The sequence below is a fragment of the Salmo trutta genome, chromosome 35 (assembly GCF_901001165.1).
Source record: "Salmo trutta chromosome 35, fSalTru1.1, whole genome shotgun sequence".
Classification (NCBI taxonomy): domain Eukaryota; kingdom Metazoa; phylum Chordata; class Actinopteri; order Salmoniformes; family Salmonidae; genus Salmo; species Salmo trutta.
In genome coordinates, this window is record NC_042991.1 from 39,134,164 (window position 1) to 39,153,764 (window position 19,601).

The window sequence follows — 19,601 nt, forward strand, 5'->3', positions numbered from 1 at the left end:
GGCTGACCAGGTGTGAGGTAACGCTGACCTGCGTGTGACTGGCTGACCAGGTCACAGGTTAAAAAAGGTCAAGTGAAACAGCAGAACTGGCCATGTACTGTACAGGCCCTGGTCAAAAGTACAGCACTATAAAGGGAATATCATGGACGACATGTCCAATACAGTGTCTTCAGAAAGTGTTCACACCCTTTGACTTGTTCCACATTTTGTTGTGTTACAGCTGGAATTATAAATGGATTTAATTGGGATTTGTTTTGTCACTGCCACACACACACACACACACACACACACACAATACCCTATAATGTCAAAGTGGAATTATGTTTTTAGAAGAATTCATTAAAAATTAAAAACCGAAATGTCTTGAGTCAATAAGTATTCAACCACTATGTTTATGGCAAACCTAAATACGTTCAGGAATAAAAATGTGCTTAACAAGTCACATAATAAGTTGCATGAACTCACTCTGTGTGCAATAATAGTGTTTAACATGATTTTTGAATGACTCTCATATCTCTGTACCACCACACATATGGTAAGGTCCCCCAGTCAAGCAGTGAATTTCAAGCACAGATTCAAGCACAAATACCAGGGAGGTATGTTCAATGCCTCGCAAAGAAGGGCACCTATTGGTACATGGGTAAAAATAAAAAAGCAGACACTGAATATCCCTTTGTGAAGTTATTCATTTCACTTTCGATGGTGTATCAATACACCCAGTCACTACAAAGATACAGGCATCCTTCCTAACTCAGTTGCCAGAGAGGAAGGAAACTGCTCAGGGATTTCACCATGAAGCCAATGGTGACTTTAAAGCAGTTACAGAGTTGAATAGCTGTGATAGGAGAAAACTGAGGATGGATCAACGACATTGTAGTTACTCCACAATACTAACTTAATTGACAGAGTGAATAGAAGGAAGCCTGTATAGAATAAAAATATTCCAAAACATACATCCTATCTGCAACAAGGGACTAAAGTAAATCTGCAAAAAATGCAACTTTATGTCCTGAATACAAAGCGATATATTTGGGGCAAATCCAACACATCACTGAGTATCACTCTTCATATTTTCAAGCATAGTGGTGGCTGCATCATGTTATGGGTATGCTTGTCAAAGAAACGGAATAGAGCTAAGCACAGGCAAAATCCTAGAGGAAAACCTGGTTCAGTCTGCTTTTCAACAGTTCATTAGGAGACAAATTCACCTTTCAGCAGGACAATAACCTAAAACACATGACAAAATCTACACTGGAATTGCTTTAGTTACAGTTTTGACTTAAATTGGCTTGAAAATCTATGGCAAGATTTGAAAATGGCTGTCCAGCAACGATCAACTTGATAGAGCTTGAAGAATTCTTTAAAGAATAATGTGCAAATATTGTACAACCCAGGTGTGCAAAGCTCTTAGAGACTTATCCAGGAAGACTCACAGCTGTAATATCTGCTAAAGGTGATTCTAACATGAGGTGTGAATACTTATGTATATTAGATATTTCTGTATTTAATTTTCAATACATTTGCTAACATTTCTAAAAACATGTTTTCACTTTGTCATTATGGCACATTATGATGTCATTATGGGGTATTGTGATGTCATTATGGGGTATTGTGATGTCATTATGGGATATTGTGTGTAGATGGGTGAGAAACAAAATATATTTAATCAATTTTGAATTCAGGCTGTAGCACAACAAAATGTGGAATAAGTCAAGGTGTATGACTACTTTCTGCAGGCACTGTATATCCATAACTAAACATAACGTATGACTCTCAGGATGTAATTCTCTGACAGACCTCTCGGAGGCGCTGTTGCCCATGAAGGTCCCGAACTGCGAGGCGTAGGCGTGTTCGAAGAGCAGAACCAGGAAGTGTTGCGAGAACTGGAAGGAGCAGGGGAACTGGCGGAGGATCTGCCACACACAGTCTAGGAAGAGCAGGAACACCGGGGCTTCACAACGAGGCTTATTGTTACTGTAGGCTGACTGGGAACAACGCTGCTGGAACGGATGGCCCGCCTAGAGGGAGGAGGGAGATAACAAAGAACCACATTACTAAACTTAGAATCAGCTATTAGAGAGAGTACCAGAACCTACTGGATTCTCTAAATCAGCTATTAGAGAGAGTACCAGAACCCACTGGATTCTCTAAATCAGCTATTAGAGAGAGAGTACCAGAACCCACTGGATTCTCTAAATCAGCTATTAGAGAAAGTACCAGAACCTACTGGATTCTCTAAATCAGCTATTAGAGAGAGTACCAGAACCCACTGGATTCTCTAAATCAGCTATTAGAGAGAGAGTACCAGAACCCACTGGATTCTCTAAATCAGCTATTAGAGAAAGTACCAGAACCTACTGGATTCTCTAAATCAGCTATTAGAGAGAGTACCAGAACCCACTGGATTCTCTAAATCAGCTATTAGAGAGAGAGTACCAGAACCTACTGGATTCTCTAAATCAGCTATTAGAGAGAGAGTACCAGAACCTACTGGATTCTCTAAATCAGCTATTAGAGAGAGAGTACCAGAACCTACTGGATTCTCTAAATCAGCTATTAGAGAGAGAGTACCAGAACCTACTGGATTCTCTAAATCAGCTATTAGAGAGAGAGTACCAGAACCCACTGGATTCTCTAATTACATTGGATGAGCTACAGACAAAATACAAACCCTCAAACCCAAAAAGGCCTGTGGTGTTGATGGTATAATAAACAATAAAATATACAGACAAAAAATATCACATTTCCATAAGTATTCAGACCCTTAACTCAGTACTTTGTTGAAGCACCTTTGGCAGCGATCACAGCCTCGAGTTTTACATTTACATTTGAGTCATTTAGCAGACGCTCTTATCCAGAGCGCCTTACAGTAGTGAATGCATACATTTCATGCATTTTTTTTCCCAATATATATTTTTTTGTACTGGTCCCCCGTGGGAATCGAACCCACAACCCTGGCGTTGCACACACCATGCTGGCGTTGCAAACACCATGCTCTACCAACTGAGCCACAGGGAAGACTTCTTGGGTATGACGCTACAAGCTTGGCACACCTGTATTTGGGGAGTTTCTCCCATTCTTCTCTGCAGATCCTCTCAAGCTCTGTCAGGTTGGATGGGGAGCGTCGCTGCACAGCTATTTTCAGGTCTCTGCAGAGATGTTTGATCGGGTTCAAGTCCAGGCTCTGACTGGGCCACTCAAGGACATTCAGAGTCCTGAAGCCACTCCTGCATTGTCTTAGCTATGTGCTTAGGGTCGTTGTCCTGTTGGAAGGTAAACATTCGCCCCAGTCTGAGGTCCTGAGCGCTCTGGAGCAGGTTTTCATCAAGAAGCTCTCTGTACTTTGCTCCGTTCATCTTTCCCTTGATCCTGACTAGTCTCCCAGTCCCTGTCGCTGAAAAACATCCCCATAGCATGATGCTGCCACCACCATGCTTCACAGTAGGGATGGTTCCAGGTTTCGTCCAGACGTGACGATTGGCATTCAGGCCAAAGAGTTCAATCTTGGTTTCATCAGAGCAGAGAATCTTGTTTCTCATGGTCTTAGATTCTTCAGGTGCATTTTGGAAAATTCCAAGCGGGCTGTCATGTGCCTTTTACTGAGGAGTGGCTTCCGCCTGGCCACTCTACCATAACGGCCTGATTGGTGGAGTGCTGGGTGGAGTGCTGAAGAGATGGTTGACCTTCCGGAAGGTTCTCCCATCTCCACAGAGGAACTCTGGAGCTCTGTCTGAGTGACCATCGATTTCTTAGTCACCTCCATGACCAAGACCCTTCTGCTCAGTTTGGGTGGTCGGCCAGCTCTAGGAAGAGTCTTGGTGGTTCCAAACTTCTTCCATTTAAGAATGAGACCACTGTATTCTTGGGGACCTTCAATGCTTCAGAAATGTTTTGGTCCCCTTCCCCAGATCTGTGCCTCGACATAATCCTGTCTCGGAGCTTTACGGACATTTCCTTCGACCACATGACTTGGTTTTTGCTCTGACATGCACTGTCAATTGTGGGACCTTATATAGAGAGGTGTGTACCTTTTCCAAATAATTTCCAATCAATTGAATTTACCACAGGTGGACTCCAATCAAGTTGTAGAAACATCTCAAGGATGATCAATGGAAACTAGATGCACCTGAGCTCAATTTCGAGTGTCATAGCAAAGGGTCTGAATATTTATGTAAATAAGGTATTTCATTTATTTATTTTTTTCATATAAATTTGCCAGAAGTTTTAAAACCCTTTCGCTTTTTCCTTATGGGGGTTTGTGTTGATGAGGATTTTTTTCATCATCCATTTAAGAATAAGGCTGAATTGATAAATTGGCGAACAGTCTGCAGCACCTGGCCTCACCCTACTAGAATCTGAAGTCAAATGTCTACTGTTTGCAGATGAATCTGGTGCTTCTGTCCCCAACCAAGGACGGCCTACAGCAGCACCTAGATCTTCTGCACAGATTCTGCCAGACCTGGGCTCTGACAATAAATCTCAGTAAGACAAAAATAATGGTGTTCCAAAAACAAAAAAAAGGTCCAGTTGCCAGGACAACGCATACAGTGAGGGAAAAAGTATTTGATCCCCTGCTGATTTTGTACGTTTGCCCACTGACAAAGAAATGATCAGTCTATAATTTTAAATGGTAGGTTTATTTGAACAGTGAGCGACAGAATAACAAAAAAATCCAGAAAAACGCATGTCAAAAATGTTATAAATTGATTTGCATTTTAAATGAGGGAAATAAGTATTTGACCCCCTCTCAATCAGAAAGATTTCTGGCTCCCAGGTGTCTTTTATACAGGTAACGAGCTGAGATTAGGAGCACACTCTTAAAGGGAGTGCTCCTAATTTCAGTTTGTTACCTGTATAAAAAGACACCTGTCCACAGAAGCAATCAATCAATCAATCAGATTCCAAGAGCTCTCCAAGGATGTCAGGGACAAGATTGTAGACCTACACAAGGCTGGAATGGGACCATCGCCAAGCAGCTTGGTGAGAAGGTGACAACAGTTGGTGCGATTGTTCGCAAATGGATGAAACACAAAAGAACTGTCAATCTCCATCGGCCTGGGGCTCCATGCAAGGTCTCACCTCGTGGAGTTACAATGATTATGAGAACGGTGAGGAATCAGCCCAGAACTACACGGGAGGATCTTGTCAATGATCTCAAGGCAGCTGGGACCATAGTCACCAAGAAAACAATTGGTAACACACTACGCCGTGAAGGACTGAAATCCTGCAGCGCCCGCAAGGTCCCCCTGCTCAAGAAAGCACATATACATGCCGTCTGAAGTTTGCCAATGAACATCTGAATGATTCAGAGGACAACTGGGTGAAAGTGTTGTGGTCAGATGAGACCAAAATGGAGCTCTTTGGCATCAACTCAACTGGCCGTGTTTGGAGGAGGAGGAATACTGCCTATGACCCCAAGAACACCATCCCCACCGTCAAACATGGAGGTGGAAACATTATGCTTTGGGGGTATTTTTCTGCTAAGGGGAAAGGACAACTTCACCGCATCGAAGTGACGATGGACGGGGCCATGTACTGTCAAATCTTAGGTGAGAACCTCCTTCCCTCAGCCAGGGCATTGAAAATGGGTCGTGGATGGGTATTCCAGCATGACATTGACCCAAGGCAACAAAGGAGTGGCTCAAGAAGAAGCACATTATGGTCCTGGAGTGGCCTAGCCAGTCTCCAAACCTTAATCCCATAGAAAATCTGTGGAGGGAGCTGAAGGTTCGAGTTGCCAAACGTCAGCCTCGAAACCTTAATGACTTGGAGAAGATCTGCAAAGAGGAGTGGGGACAAAATCCCTCCTGAGATGTGTGCAAACCTGGTGGCCAACTACAAGAAACGTCTGACCTCTGTGATTGCCAACAAGGGTTTTGCCACCAAGTACCAAGTCATGTTTTGCAGAGGGGTCAAATACTTATTTCCCTCATTAAAATGCAAATCATTTTATAACATTTTTGACATGCGTTTTTCTAGATTTATTTATTGTTATTCTGTCTCTCACTGTTCAAATAAACCTACCATTAAAATTATAGACTGATCATTTCTTTGTCAGTGGGCAAACGTACAAAATCAGCAGGGGAACAAATACTTTTTTCCCTCACTGTACACATTCTATCGAGACACCGCTGCCCTAGAGCACACAAACAAATATACCTACCTCGGCCTAAACATCAACACCACAAGTAACTTTTACAAGGCTGTGAACGATCTAAGAGACAAGGCAAAAGGGCCTTCTATGCCATCAAAAGGAACATAAAAGTCACCATCCCAATTGATCTTGCAAAAAATACTTGAATCAGTTACAGAACCCATTGCCCTCTATGGTTGTGAGGTCTGGGGTCCACTCACCAACCAATAATTCACAAAATGGGACAAACATCCAATTGAGACTCCGCATGCAGAATTCTGCAAAAAAATATACCTGTGTACAACGCAAAACCCAAATAATGCAGTGCAGAATTAGGACTATACACACTAGTTATCAACATCCAGAAAAATATGTTTAATTCTACAACCACTTAAAAGGAAGCGATGCCCACAAATTCCACCACAAAGCCATCACCTACAGAGAGATTAACCTAGAGAAGAGTCCCCTCAGCAAGCTAGTTCTAGGGCTCTGTTGACAAACACAAACCCACCCCACAGACCCCCAGGACAGAAACACATTTAGACCCAACCAAATCATGGGAAAGCAAAAAGCAAAAAGATAATTAATTGACACACTGGAAGGAATCAACCCCCCCTAAAAATGAGCAAACTAGAATGCTATTTGGCCCTAAACAGAGAGTACACACCGGCAGAATAACTGACCACTGTGACTGACCCAAAATGAAGAAAATCCTTGACTATGTACAGGCTCAGTGAGCATAGCCTTGCTATTGAGAGAAGCTGCCATAGGCAGACCTGGTTCTTGAGGGAGAAAAAAATATTTGTGCACAAATGAGGTGGAAACCAGGAACAAATTATTTTGTTCTGAACAGAACCACTATTTTTTCCATCGTTCCAAAATAAAGTACCTGAAAATCTTTTACAGGTTTATATTGTTTTTTCCTGTTCCTTTAAAAAAAATATTTATCTGTGAAATCAACAGTTTTTTTTTACATTTAGCATTCACAATTACTTCACCAATCAGAGTGGATAGAGAAACATGAAAACTAGGCCTATAGTATCCATAATTAGCATAGAAGAAAAAAAAATGATGCTTAACACATCAGTACAGTAGCCAATGCTTTGGAGGGGGGAGGGACAGGAAGCCTAAACACACACTGGCAAAGATTTTCAGCTGGCAGGCAGACACTGGAATAAGTTCTGAGTGACAGAGTGATGAGGGCTTTGCATAGGCGCTTTGTTGCCTTTTTGGGGGGGGGACTACAACAAAAAAATGCCTGGAACTTAAAATGTTATTAACTGGTTCCCTTGCTTTTAAAATAACGGTTCTGTTCCGGAACAGTGTGGATCACTTTCGTTCCCGGTTCTGTTCCTTGACCCACAAAGAATTTGAAAACAAATCAAATATTGTTACACTCCCTTATCTATTAGGCGAAATACTGCAATGTGCAATCACAGCAGCAAGATGCGTTTCCCGGATGCCATGAGAAAAGGGCAACCAGTGGAACACTAGTAACACTGTAAATACAACCAATATTTATTTATTTGTTTGTTTGTTTGTATTTATCTTCCCCTGTTATTCATACTACAACTACTTGCACATTGCTAAAACAATAATCACAGCTGATAATTTTACACTTGAAAACGTCTATTGTTTTTTAAACTTTTATGATAGCAATGTTTATTGTTCATTTCGTCAACAATTGTTTTTTGATTTTGCTTTTGTTTATTTCACTGGTTTGGCAATGTAAACATATGTTTCCCATGCCAATAAAGCATCATTGAATGTTCAGAGAGAAAAGGCTTGCTATTAAGGGGGGGGTTGATGACGATAGCTCAGGCTCAGAGTGTGTGTCTGTGTGTTACCTGGAGCCACTCTCTCTCCACTAAAGCTTGGAATCCCTGAATGGTCCTGCAGGCTGGGTCCAGGATGATCTGAGCTAGAGACGTCACCTGTAGGGTCGAGTCTGTCCCCTCTGTCCCGTGCACAAGTACTGACGCACCCTCCCTGAGACAGACAGACGCAAGAGGGATACAAGTTGATTGAGTTTAACTTAAAAGAGAGACAGATCGATAGAGAGATAGCTATAGCAGTTATCTACCTGTCGATGCACTGAGCAGCCAGACAGGCAGTAGTGAGGATCTCCTTGACGTGAGTCTGCCAGTTAGAAGCCTCTAGTTTACTGAGCCAGCGGTCCATACTGTGGCTCTGGTCATTACAGGCTTCTACCAGCTTTATCAGGCTCTCCTGGAGAATACTGGACCTGGGGGAGAGAGAGGAGAGGTTATAACAGACTTCTACCAGCTTTATCAGGCTCTCCAGGCTCTCCACTTTACATAATTTTAAATTACAATGATTGTCTTTTCATAATTTAGTCAGATATACTTGGATGTGTAGTGTCAGCGTTTGTTGCTGGCATGTCAAGCCTACATTTGCTAATCTTGCCAATGAAAAAAATAATTAGGGTCGTTTGCAACATCAGTGGGTTAAGTGATGAATGAGCCATCTGATTCAATAAATGGAGCTGAGTTTGCCTTTTTGCCCAAAATTTTATTTAAGGTGCGCCACAGCTTTTTACTATCATTCTTCTTTGTTTCATAGTGTAGTTTCTTCTTCTTCCGTTTAGTCACGTGATTTCTCAATTTGCAGTATGTTTGCCAGTCGGTTGTGCAGCCAGACTTATTTGCTTACTATATAGACGGATTATTTTGCCTCATCCCTCTCAACCATACAATTCCTCATCAATCCCTGGTAGGTTGACTGATAACTTATGATGGTTCAGGTTATCTAACTGAGTTTCAGAGAGTCGGAATATTACATTTATATTTGAGTCATTTTAGCAGATCTTATCCAGAGCGACTTACAGTAGTGAATGCATACATTTCATACATTTTTTTCTTCTCTTTTTTCATACTGGTCCCCCGTGGGAATCGAACCCACAACCTTGGCGTTGCAAACACCATGCTCTACTATTCAAATTATTGATTTCATGAATTCTTGTTTCTTAAGCTACATATGTTAAAGTGAGCAGTTTTTTGCACTTTTCTATGGTGCTTGATTGTTTTCATTGCTTTACTGGAAAGCTTAGAATAAGTAGACATGCTCATGTTATTTATGTAAGTGCAGGGTGAGCTGCACACAGTGGACTGTCTGCTAGGGCACACCGCCTCAGTTCTGACAGTATAACTTTGGTTCATAGGTACATGATTACTGCTGTGGGATCAGCAAAGGCATTCAGGGCAATAAGAGGGACATAAATTAGGTTACTTACATTGTGTCTTCCAACGTCCCCTGGGATAATGTACATTTACTGAAGCATTATGACAACTCAACGACACAACGGTAGGGATTAACGGAGCTGGGTTTGGGTCATTGATAAGTCATTGTCTCAACGCAGCCTTAATGCTGTGAAAGGATCCAGGAACCCAAATGATTTGGGTGGATCCCATCCTCCTTATAAAACGAGCTTTGTTTCCAGAAGGTATCAATATTGTCAATAAAATGTTCCACCCACAGAGCTGTAATAGTCTCGTAGCCAGTTATGGAGGGATAAAAGTCTGATGAACCGTTCAACGCCACGATTTAGGGAGGGCAGAGGGACAGATATTATGGGTCGTTTGTTGGTGTCAAGTAGAGACCCAATCAGTTCTTTTAAAATCCATCTTCAGATGTTCTGAGCTGCCCTTCAGAATGTCATTGAATCCCACATGAACTACGATAGACTCAAATTCCTGATGCAGGTTTAAAATGTTCGGGAGCAGATTATTGATGTCCGATACACATGCTCCTGGGTAGCACAACGTTTGTGCTCCAGGGACTGAGACATTTCTCACCATTGTACTGTCCAATACAACGGCCTGGAGAAGGGAATGGAGAAATCCTCCCACACGATTCATTGAACCTTTTCATGAGAAGCAGGATAGAGTACGCCCCCAGTTGCTCCCGGCGATAGGTCCAGACCTCCCACAGCAGGCAGTGCCCTGTCAGATCCAAAAGAGAGGGAAAGGAGTCGAAACTCGACAACAAAAGCTGCTGCTGGCGTCAGTGTAGTTGGGAGTCAGAACCGCCCATCGCAGACACAGGCAATCCCATCGATGAAGCCGCGGGTAGATCAGCCACCAATGGGAGCGATGCTATTTCTTTATATCAATCTGGTCCGAACGAACCTCGCTGATTGGAACAATCTTCTTGCTGTTCTCCGTCTACTCCACTACAAGATGGAGGAGGAGAAGCAGATGGAGATGACTTTCTTGGCGGACAAGTTCCAGGTAGCACAGACCAGTCAGATAAGGACAGATGACAAGGCAGGGAAACGTCCATCAGCCCCGAGCGGCGTCCAGCCATAGGAGTTCAGAACTAGAATGTAAATGTTGCTAAGGATAGCCACCTCATTCCTGTAATACTTCGCTAGAAAACAAGTCCGCATTGTCAACATTGTCCTGGACAAGAGCGTAATAAACATAGCTTCTACAACGCTGGAAATGTTAGTTAGCTATTCCAGGCGAAGCGAGCTCCATTACAACCTAGTTAGCTAGCTGGTAGCAAATGTTGACACTAACACTTAAATAAAAATAAAATAAAGTAAAACCTGGGAAACAGCAGGCTGAAGCAACCGGTAAAACCTGGGAAACAGCAGACTGAAGCAACCGGTAAAACCTGGGAAACAGCAGCCTGAAGCAACCGGTAAAACCTGGGAAACAGCAGCCTGAAGCAACCGGTAAAACCTGGGAAACAGCAGCCTGAAGCAACCGGTAAAACCTGGGAAACAGCAGACTGAAGCAACCGGTAAAACCTGGGAAACAGCAGACTGAAGCAACCGGTAAAACCTGGGAAACAGCAGACTGAAGCAACAGGTTGAGGCGCAGGAGGTATCCGAGTTCGTGACTTGACTCTCAAATACATTGTTAGTTATTGGTTAGCTAGCTCACAATTTTTTTTTTTTGCCTATTAGCATTGACGTGACTTGAGTCAAAACAAGACAGGGTATCAAAACAAAGATAAAACGAGCCACCTACCATTCCCCACATGGTATCTTTGTGTCATTGTTGCTAGCTATCTGCCCGTTCAGAACCATAAACCACACGGCCTTCTGCCCCATTGATGCGTGCACATCGGTTTTTTGTGTGACGTTGTCAGCTAACCCGTCTATATCGTTTCCATTAGGCCGTCTGGGAGCGGGCGGGCAGTGCCAGTGAGGCAATTTCCATTTTGAAGTAGTCAGTTATTTGAAGAGGTATACAGACAAGGTTTGGTAATTTACTGCCACCTGCAGTTATGGAATGTTTGTTCACGAGTATAATTCATTGGCTGATCCCTCGTGATGACCTGAATGGAATTATTTGATCCTTCCTTAACATATAGGAAGTCCCACTCAGCTGACTTCTTCAAAATGGTGAAAGTCCTCAATGGTGATGCCCTTGCTAATACAGGCTTTTGGCCAGTAGAGGCCTCTATCATTCTCTACAAGATCACTTATTGTATACCTCTCCCTCTCTCCCATCACCTCTCCCTCCCCTCTCTCCCATCACCTCTCCCTCCCCTCTCTCCCATCACCTCTCCCTCCCCTCTCTCCCATCACCTCTCCCTCCCCTCTCTCCCATCACCTCTCCCTCCCCCCTCTCCCATCACCTCTCCCTCCCCCCTCTCCCATCACCTCTCCCTCCCCCATCACCTCTCCCTCCCCCCTCTCCCATCACCTCTCCCTCCCCCCTCTCCCATCACCTCTCCCATCACCCTTCCCTCTCCAATCACCCTTCCCTCTCCCATCACCCTTCCCTCTCCCATCACCCTTCCCTCTCCCATCACCCTTCCCTCTCCCATCACCCTTCCCTCTCCCATCACCCTTCCCTCTCCCATCACCCTTCCCTCTCCCATCACCCTTCCCTCTCCCATCACCTCTCTATAGCCTTGTGAATCCTCCTCCACTGTGGGTAGTTGGCCTCTGATTCGAACCCTCCTCCCCGTGCCTTGGCCTGCTGTGCTACGCTGACGGTACGCGTGTCGATGATGTAGCCGCGTTTCCCCGCCCGCAACGTGGCGTTGATCAACTTCTCGTCTTCCTTACAGCGACGCCCGTTGGTGCCGGTCAGCGGCTGGCCTGAACGCATCATCACCTGGGGACAGAGAGAGAGCAGTCAGGGGTCAAGAAGTAGACACCACAGAGGAAGACAGAAATTGAGCATTTTTGATTGGTTAAATTAGGTTGTTATATTTCACTCTTGCTACGGTTCTATCTGACCAAGTCACTGAATAAAAATGCCTGCTAAGTGACTAAAATGTAAAATGTATTTACGTCACATGTGCCACTGTCCATACAGAAAGATTAGACTTTCAGTACCTTTTACAGGCTTGAAGGAAAACGCCACCCAAAAACAATCATACTGGCTATATATATATATATATATATATATATATAGTTGGAATCGGCTAAACTTTGAACATTGAGCTATTAAATAAATGATAGAGAAGAAGCCTTGAATAGGAAGAGTGAAAGAGACTGGGTTGTGAATCAGAAGTGAGTCTCTGTGGGAAGACAGATGGACATCTGGGGACTGGGGGAAGGAGGGGTTGAGATAGGGAGAGACAGATGGACATCTGGGGACTGGGGGAAGGAGGGGTTGAGATAGGAGAGACAGATGGACATCTGGGGACTAGGGGGAAGGAGGGGTTGAGATAGGGGAGACAGATGGACATCTGGGGACTAGGGGGAAGGAGGGGTTGAGATAGGGAGAGACAGATGGACATCTGGGGACTGGGGGAAGGAGGGGTTGAGATAGGAGAGACAGATGGACATCTGGGGACTAGGGGGAAGGAGGGGTTGAGATAGGGGAGACAGATGGACATCTGGGGACTAGGGGGAAGGAGGGGTGGAGATAGGGGAGACAGATGGACATCTGGGGACTAGGGGGAAGGAGGGGTGGAGATAGGGGAGACAGATGGACATCTGGGGACTAGGGGGAAGCAGGGGTTGAGATAGGAGAGAGATGGACATCTGGGGACTAGGGGGAAGGAGGGGTGGAGATAGGGGAGACAGATGGACATCTGGGGACTAGGGGGAAGGAGGGGTTGAGGTCAGGAAGTGAGGTCAGTTCCCCTTAAGGGAGTAATCAGGGTTTAGTATCTGGTTACCTTCTTCCTGTTGAACTTTAAAATGTAAGGATTGGAGAGAGAAGGAGGAGTGTCCTAAAGTGGGATGGATATAACTGTGATGGTGAGAACATGTTTTTGTCTGAATTACAGCTGTAACGACCCTTTGGGAAGGATTCAACTTGGTTAAGCTTCTCTAGAGTCCGTGGGTTATTTACTCTGAAAAATAACAACCTAACAAAATATATTTATATATATATATATTTTTTTTATAGAAATCTTGATTGTGACATGCAAAATATTTTGAAACAATGGACTTATGAAACAAATACCAAAAGACAGTTTGTGGGTGGAGTTTCCCTTTAAGATCAGCCTCAAATAGATCAATTCAGTTGGGGGTTTAATACCTTGAAAAGCCAAAAGGACTTCAAGTCATTCTGCCACATAAATTATGAACATTTCTCTACGGTGCACTACAATCGACTATAAACTCAATTTCCCATGGTGCCGTGCGCTCCTCTCACCATGCCGTTCTTCTTGTGGTAGTAGCTGAGTACGGGGAAGCGTCCCCCGTGGCGGAAGGCGGCGGCTTTCCTTAGGGTGTCGTCATCCACATCTTTAGGTACGGCCACCAGAGGAGGGTAGGAGGAACACACACTGTAGTCCTTATTCACATCACTCAGACGCCACTCTTCAGTCTAGGAGAGATGAATGGAGGGAGAGGAGGGAGGTGGGGAGGGGATGGAGGGAGGGAGAGGAGGGAGAGGAGGGGGAGGAGGGAGGTGGGGAGAGAATGGAGGGAGAGGAGGGAGGTGGGGAGAGAATGGAGGGAGGTGGGGAGGGGATGGAGAGGAGGGAGGTGGGGAAGGAGGGAGAGGAGGGGGAGGAGGGGATCGAGAGGAGGGAGGGAGGTGGGTAGGGGATGGAGGGAGAGGAGGGGGAGATGGAGGGGGAGGGGATGGAGGGAGGTGGGGATGGAGGGAGAGATGATGGAGAGATGGAGGGGGAGGTGGGAGGTGGGGAGGGGATGGAGGGAGAGGAGGGAGGTGGGGAGGGGATGGAGGTGGGGAGGGAATGGAGGGAGAGGAGGGAGGTGGGGATGGAGGGAGAGAAGGATGGGGTAGCGAGGGAGGGGGGTAGTGAGGGGGGGAATTGATCATTAAAATACTTAAGGAAAGCAGGGGTTTCTGGATACCACTTTGTGATATCTGCTGATGTAAAAAGGGCTTTATAAAAACACTTGATTTGACAGAACATTATTGAGAATTAGCATAATGAAAGAACTGTTTTCCTTATTTGACAAATAAACCCGGAAACACACAGAGGTAATTAGAAACAGCCATACAACACAGAGGTAATTAACTCAATATACACCTAGTGTACAAAACATTAAGAACACCTTCTCTTTCCATGATAGACTGTCCGAGTGAAAGTTTTGTTCCCTTATTGATGTCACCTGTTAAATCCACTTCAATCAGTGTAGATGAAGGGGAGGAGACAGGTTAAAGAAGGATTTTTAAGTCTTGAGACATGGATTGTGTGCCATTCAGAGGGTGAATGAGCAAGACAAAATATTTAAGTTTCTTTGAACAGGGGGTATGGTAGTAGGTGCCAGGTGTACCGGTTTGAGTCAAAAACTGCAACACTGCTGGGTTTTTCACGCTTAACAGTTTCCTGTGTGTTTCAAGAACGGTCCACCACCCGAAGGACATCCAGCCAACTTGACAACCGTGGGAATCAACATGGGCCAGCATCCCTGTGGAACGCTTTCGACACCTTGTAGAGTCCATGATGACCTGATGAATTGAGGCTGTTTCTGAGGACAAAAAGGGGGTGCTACACAATATTAGGAAGGTGTTCTTAATGTTTTGTACACTCGTTGTATTATCTAAGCAGGTTCCATTGTGAGCAGAGCAAGCCCTACATACCATGGACTCCAAGTCTTTGAAAGCATCCTCTGGAAGGAAAGACTTCCATCCATCCTCGATGACCTGAAACATGGGCCGGTAGAAGAACGGGTACATCAAAGAGACAGAGTCCAGAGTGGACAGAACCTAGAGGAAGACAGGAAGACAGGCAGCGTAACCTAGCGGTCAGGGCGTTGGACTAGTAACCCGAAAGGTTGCAAGATCGAATCCCCCGAGCTGACAAGGTACAAAATCTGTCGTTCTGCCCCCTGAATAAGGCAGTTAACCCACTGTTCTTAGGCCGTCATTGTAAATAAGAATTTGTTCTTAACTGACTTGCCTAATTAAATAAAGGTTAAAAAAAAATTATGTTGATTATGCACTCTATAGTGAACGAGTGCACACTTCCTGAATGTGACCATAGCTAGTAACCTCATCCCCAAGTTACTGCGCACAGCACATACAAGCCTGGGATATCAACCACTCAGAGTTGACCTTAGTGGGAGTGACCATAGAATTCTATGGGACCTACTGATTAAAGTATTTGTCATCATTTAATTTTAGCGAATCACATGACTGATGTGTGGCTCTGTGCTTTGCTAGTGTAAAGGGGAGAGTTAGGGGGGAAATGTGCTGTCGGAGAGGAATGGTGGGTAGATTAAGACAATTTATTGGGGGGGGGGGATAAGAACCACAGAGAATGAGATAAGAACCACAGAGAAACTCCTCTAGAGGTTTATCTTCAGGTTGGGATTAATACCCGAGTTTATCTCCAGGTTGGGATTAATACGCGAGTTTATCTCCAGGTTGGGATTAATACGCGAGTTTATCTCCAGGTTGGGATTAATACCAGAGTTTATCTCCAGGTTGGGATTAATACCAGAGTTTATCTCCAGGTTGGGATTAATACCCGAGTTTATCTTCAGGTTGGGATTAATACCCGAGTTTATCTCCAGGTTGGGATTAATACGAGAGTTTATCTCCAGGTTGGGATTAATACCCGAGTTTATCTCCAGGTTGGGATTAATACCAGAGTTTATCTCCAGGTTGGGATTAATACCAGAGTTTATCTCCAGGTTGGGATTAATACCAGAGTTTATCTCCAGGTTGGGATTAATACCAGAGTTTATCTCCAGGTTGGGATTAATACCAGAGTTTATTTTCAGGTTGGGATTAATAACAGAGTTTATCTTCAGGTTGGGATTAATACCAGAGTTTATCTCCAGGTTGGGATTAATACCAGAGTTTATCTCCAGGTTGGGATTAATACCAGAGTTTATCTCCAGGTTGGGATTAATACCAGAGTTTATCTCCAGGTTGGGATTAATACCAGAGTTTATCTCCAGGTTGGGATTAATACCAGAGTTTATCTCCAGGTTGGGATTAATACCAGAGTTTATCTCCAGGTTGGGATTAATACCAGAGTTTATCTCCAGGTTGGGATTAATACCAGAGTTTATCTCCAGGTTGGGATTAATACCAGAGTTTATCTCCAGGTTGGGATTAATACCAGAGTTTATTTTCAGGTTGGGATTAATAACAGAGGCTAGTTTACTGGTCACCCTGCATTGTTCCTATTCATTCCATTGCTGTTCTAATATAAAACATGGCGACTATAGTCCCTCCTCACCTCGATAGAGCTGGCGATGTTGAGGCACTCTTCCATGCCAGGGATATCCAGCTGAATCACCCTGAGGTCTTTACACTTGACTATGATGGTGCCCAGAGACCCCACAAACCTGCAGACAGGGAGGAGAAGGTTAACACTGACCATAACCCCTCACCCCTCCTCACCCTGATCCTAACCCCTCACCCTAACATTGACCCCTCACCCCTCCTTACCCTCACCCTAACCATAACCCCTCACCCCATCCTTACCCTCACCCTGATCCTAATTCCTCACCCTAACATTGACAACTCACCCCATCCTTACCCTAACATTCATGTCTTTATACCTACTAGCAAGTCCCTAAACCCAAATATCTCCCTACAACCCCATTGTGTTGTCCTGTGCACACACACCCACCTCTTCTCTACGGGGTCGATGTTAGCATGTAGCAACCAGACGCTGAGCCTGGACCAGAGATACCAACCACCCACCTCTTCTCTATGGGGTCGATGTTAGCATGTAGCAACCAGACGCTGAGCCTGGACCAGAACTACCAACCACCCACCTCTTCTCTATGGGGTCGATGTTAGCATGTAGCAACCAGACGCTGAGCCTGGACCAGAACTACCAACCACCCACCTCTTCTCTATGGGGTCGATGTTAGCATGTAGCAACCAGACGCTGAGCCTGGACCAGAGATACCAACCACCCACCTCTTCTCTATGGGGTCGATGTTAGCATGTAGCAACCAGACGCTGAGCCTGGACCAGAGATACCAACCACCCACCTCTTCTCTATGGCGTCGATGTTAGCATGAAGCAGCCAGAGTTCCTCTGTGTTGTCCTGTCTGGAGCTCAGTATGAGGTGATGTCCTGTCAGACAGAGAGTTCCCTCCACTGTGGGCAGGAAGGGCCTCCTCAACACCACCCCATCCACTCTGGGGGTTTTAATTAGCTCAGCAAACTCCATTTCCTAAAACAGAGACACAGACAGCCTACCATGAGGTGATAGTGTGAGTTTGCTAGCATTTTTGTATTTGTTATTTTACCAGGATAGTCCACTCAGTTGCATCACTTCACCGGAGTAGAGCAGCCAAGGAGTGCAGTTTCTTTATCACAACAAGAAATTATAATTTAATGTTTGATTGACAGGTGCTTGCAATACTAGCTTTGGTCACCTAGCTAGCTACATGCTCCTGGTGAAAACTTACTGGCAATCAAATTGTGCTTTCAAGACAACTGGGAAAATGTAAAAAAATAAATGGTCAAATTATGAAATCAGTGATCTTCAGGTCGGGAAGTCTGAGCTCAAGAAATACCGCGTTCAAAACAACTGGGAACTCTCCGACGTCCGTTTGTTCAAGACAACCGGGAACTCTCCGACGTCCGTTTGTTCAAGACAACCGGGAACTCTCCGACGTCCGTTTGTTCAAGACAACCGGGAACTCTCCGACGTCCGTTTGTTCAAGGCAACTGGGAACTGGTTGAAAAAAAAAAAACAGCTCCGACTGAGAAAAATATTTACGTTTCTGTCAAATCATCACTGACGTCATGATTTGACCTTTTTTTTCCTCCTTCTTCTCCTTCCCGAGTTCAAAAAACAAAATCATAATGGCAGTGACCTTCAGGTCGGAGCTTTTATAAGAGAGACCCGGGTTCCCAGGTAGATTGAACGTTCGGAAGTCGGCGATTTCCGAGTTCGCAGTTGTTTTGAACGCAGCATTAGTTGTATTGAAAACACCATAAGCTAAGACAGCTAAACAACTCTGAGGTAGGAGTGACAGCCCTAATGCCGCGTTCAACAACAACAAAAACAGCGAACTCGGTAAAATACGAGGTCAAATCAAGACGTCAGTGATCTTCGGGTCGGAGTTTTAGAAAGAGGCCCAAATTGGTTGACTGTTCAAATCGATTTTTTTCAAGTTGGGAGACATTTTCTTTTCTCTCCCGACATCCCAGTTGGTTTTATTTAACGCGCTGAAGTCATTTTTGGAACTTTCTGTGACTTTACTATTCATTTGACTTCTGTATATTTAACATATGTTTCCCATGCCAATAAAACCAATGAATTGAATTGATTTCCGAGTACCCAGTTGTTAATTAACGCCGTATAAACCACAGCTCTTAGCTAGCTCCCCTGACGTTAGCTAGCTAGCTGCCTAGCCGGTAGCTAACTAACGACGTACGCTAGCTAGTAGGCTGATGTTAGATCATTTAAGCTCATACACGCATGTATCTTCGGTTCCTAACAGACGGCTATACAGGTAACAGAATAAAGTAACGCGCGGTGGACCATAGTTTAGTTTTTTTTTTTTATCAACAAATGACAGATTTAGCTAGCGCGCTAACTTCCTATCTAACGTTAACTAGCTAGCTGCGTAGACGGTGTAGCCAAGCGGATGATATCTTTTGTCCGATACATTGGTTAATCAACACGTCCTACAATACCAATTTAGATTTTAAATGTCACTGGTGTAAACACTAGCGTCCTACCTGGCGCCTCTACTGATGTTTGACAAAATGTACTGGTTGGGCTAGAATGAAGTGCGAATACAAAAACATGCCGACTGGAACAAGAGGACATCTGACATTATGGTTCCCGAACAATTTGTGTCCGATAGCTGTAGAAATTGACAATCAATGGAAAAATATTTCTAATTCACAACGACACTATATATGCTAATAGTGAAGACATCAAAACTATCAAATAACACATATGGAATCGTTTATTAACCAAAAAAGTGTATCAAAATATATTTTAGATTTTAGATTCTTCAAAGTAGCCACCCTTTGCCTTGATGACAGCTTTGCACACTTGGCATTCTCTCAACCAGCTTCATGAGGAATGCTTTTCCAACAGTCTTGAAGGAGTTCCCACATATGCT

At 44.3% G+C, this 19,601-nt stretch overlaps 1 protein-coding gene across 4 annotated transcripts in view; it reads right to left on the bottom strand.

The window, feature by feature from the left end:
* Positions 1–19,306, bottom strand: part of mtmr9 (myotubularin related protein 9) — a 40,498-nt gene extending 21,192 nt beyond the window's left edge. Inside the window, exons 1-10 of one of the 4 annotated variants that reach the window (XM_029734424.1) lie at positions 19,210–19,296; positions 17,928–17,955; positions 17,505–17,689; positions 16,739–16,847; positions 15,130–15,255; positions 13,726–13,899; positions 12,011–12,228; positions 8,217–8,378; positions 7,981–8,122; positions 1,798–2,018 (exon numbers count right to left, since the gene is read on the bottom strand). In XM_029734424.1, coding sequence (XP_029590284.1) covers positions 1,798–2,018; positions 7,981–8,122; positions 8,217–8,378; positions 12,011–12,228; positions 13,726–13,899; positions 15,130–15,255; positions 16,739–16,847; positions 17,505–17,686 — 1,334 coding nt within the window. In that variant the 5' untranslated portion in view covers positions 17,687–17,689; positions 17,928–17,955; positions 19,210–19,296. Of the gene's footprint in view, positions 1–1,797; positions 2,019–7,980; positions 8,123–8,216; positions 8,379–12,010; positions 12,229–13,725; positions 13,900–15,129; positions 15,256–16,738; positions 16,848–17,504; positions 17,696–17,927; positions 17,956–18,035; positions 18,197–19,209 lie in introns of all 4 variants that reach the window. The other 3 variants (XM_029734426.1, XM_029734423.1, XM_029734425.1) reach the window with 3 other exon arrangements.
* Between the last annotated feature and the right edge of the window lie 295 nt (positions 19,307–19,601).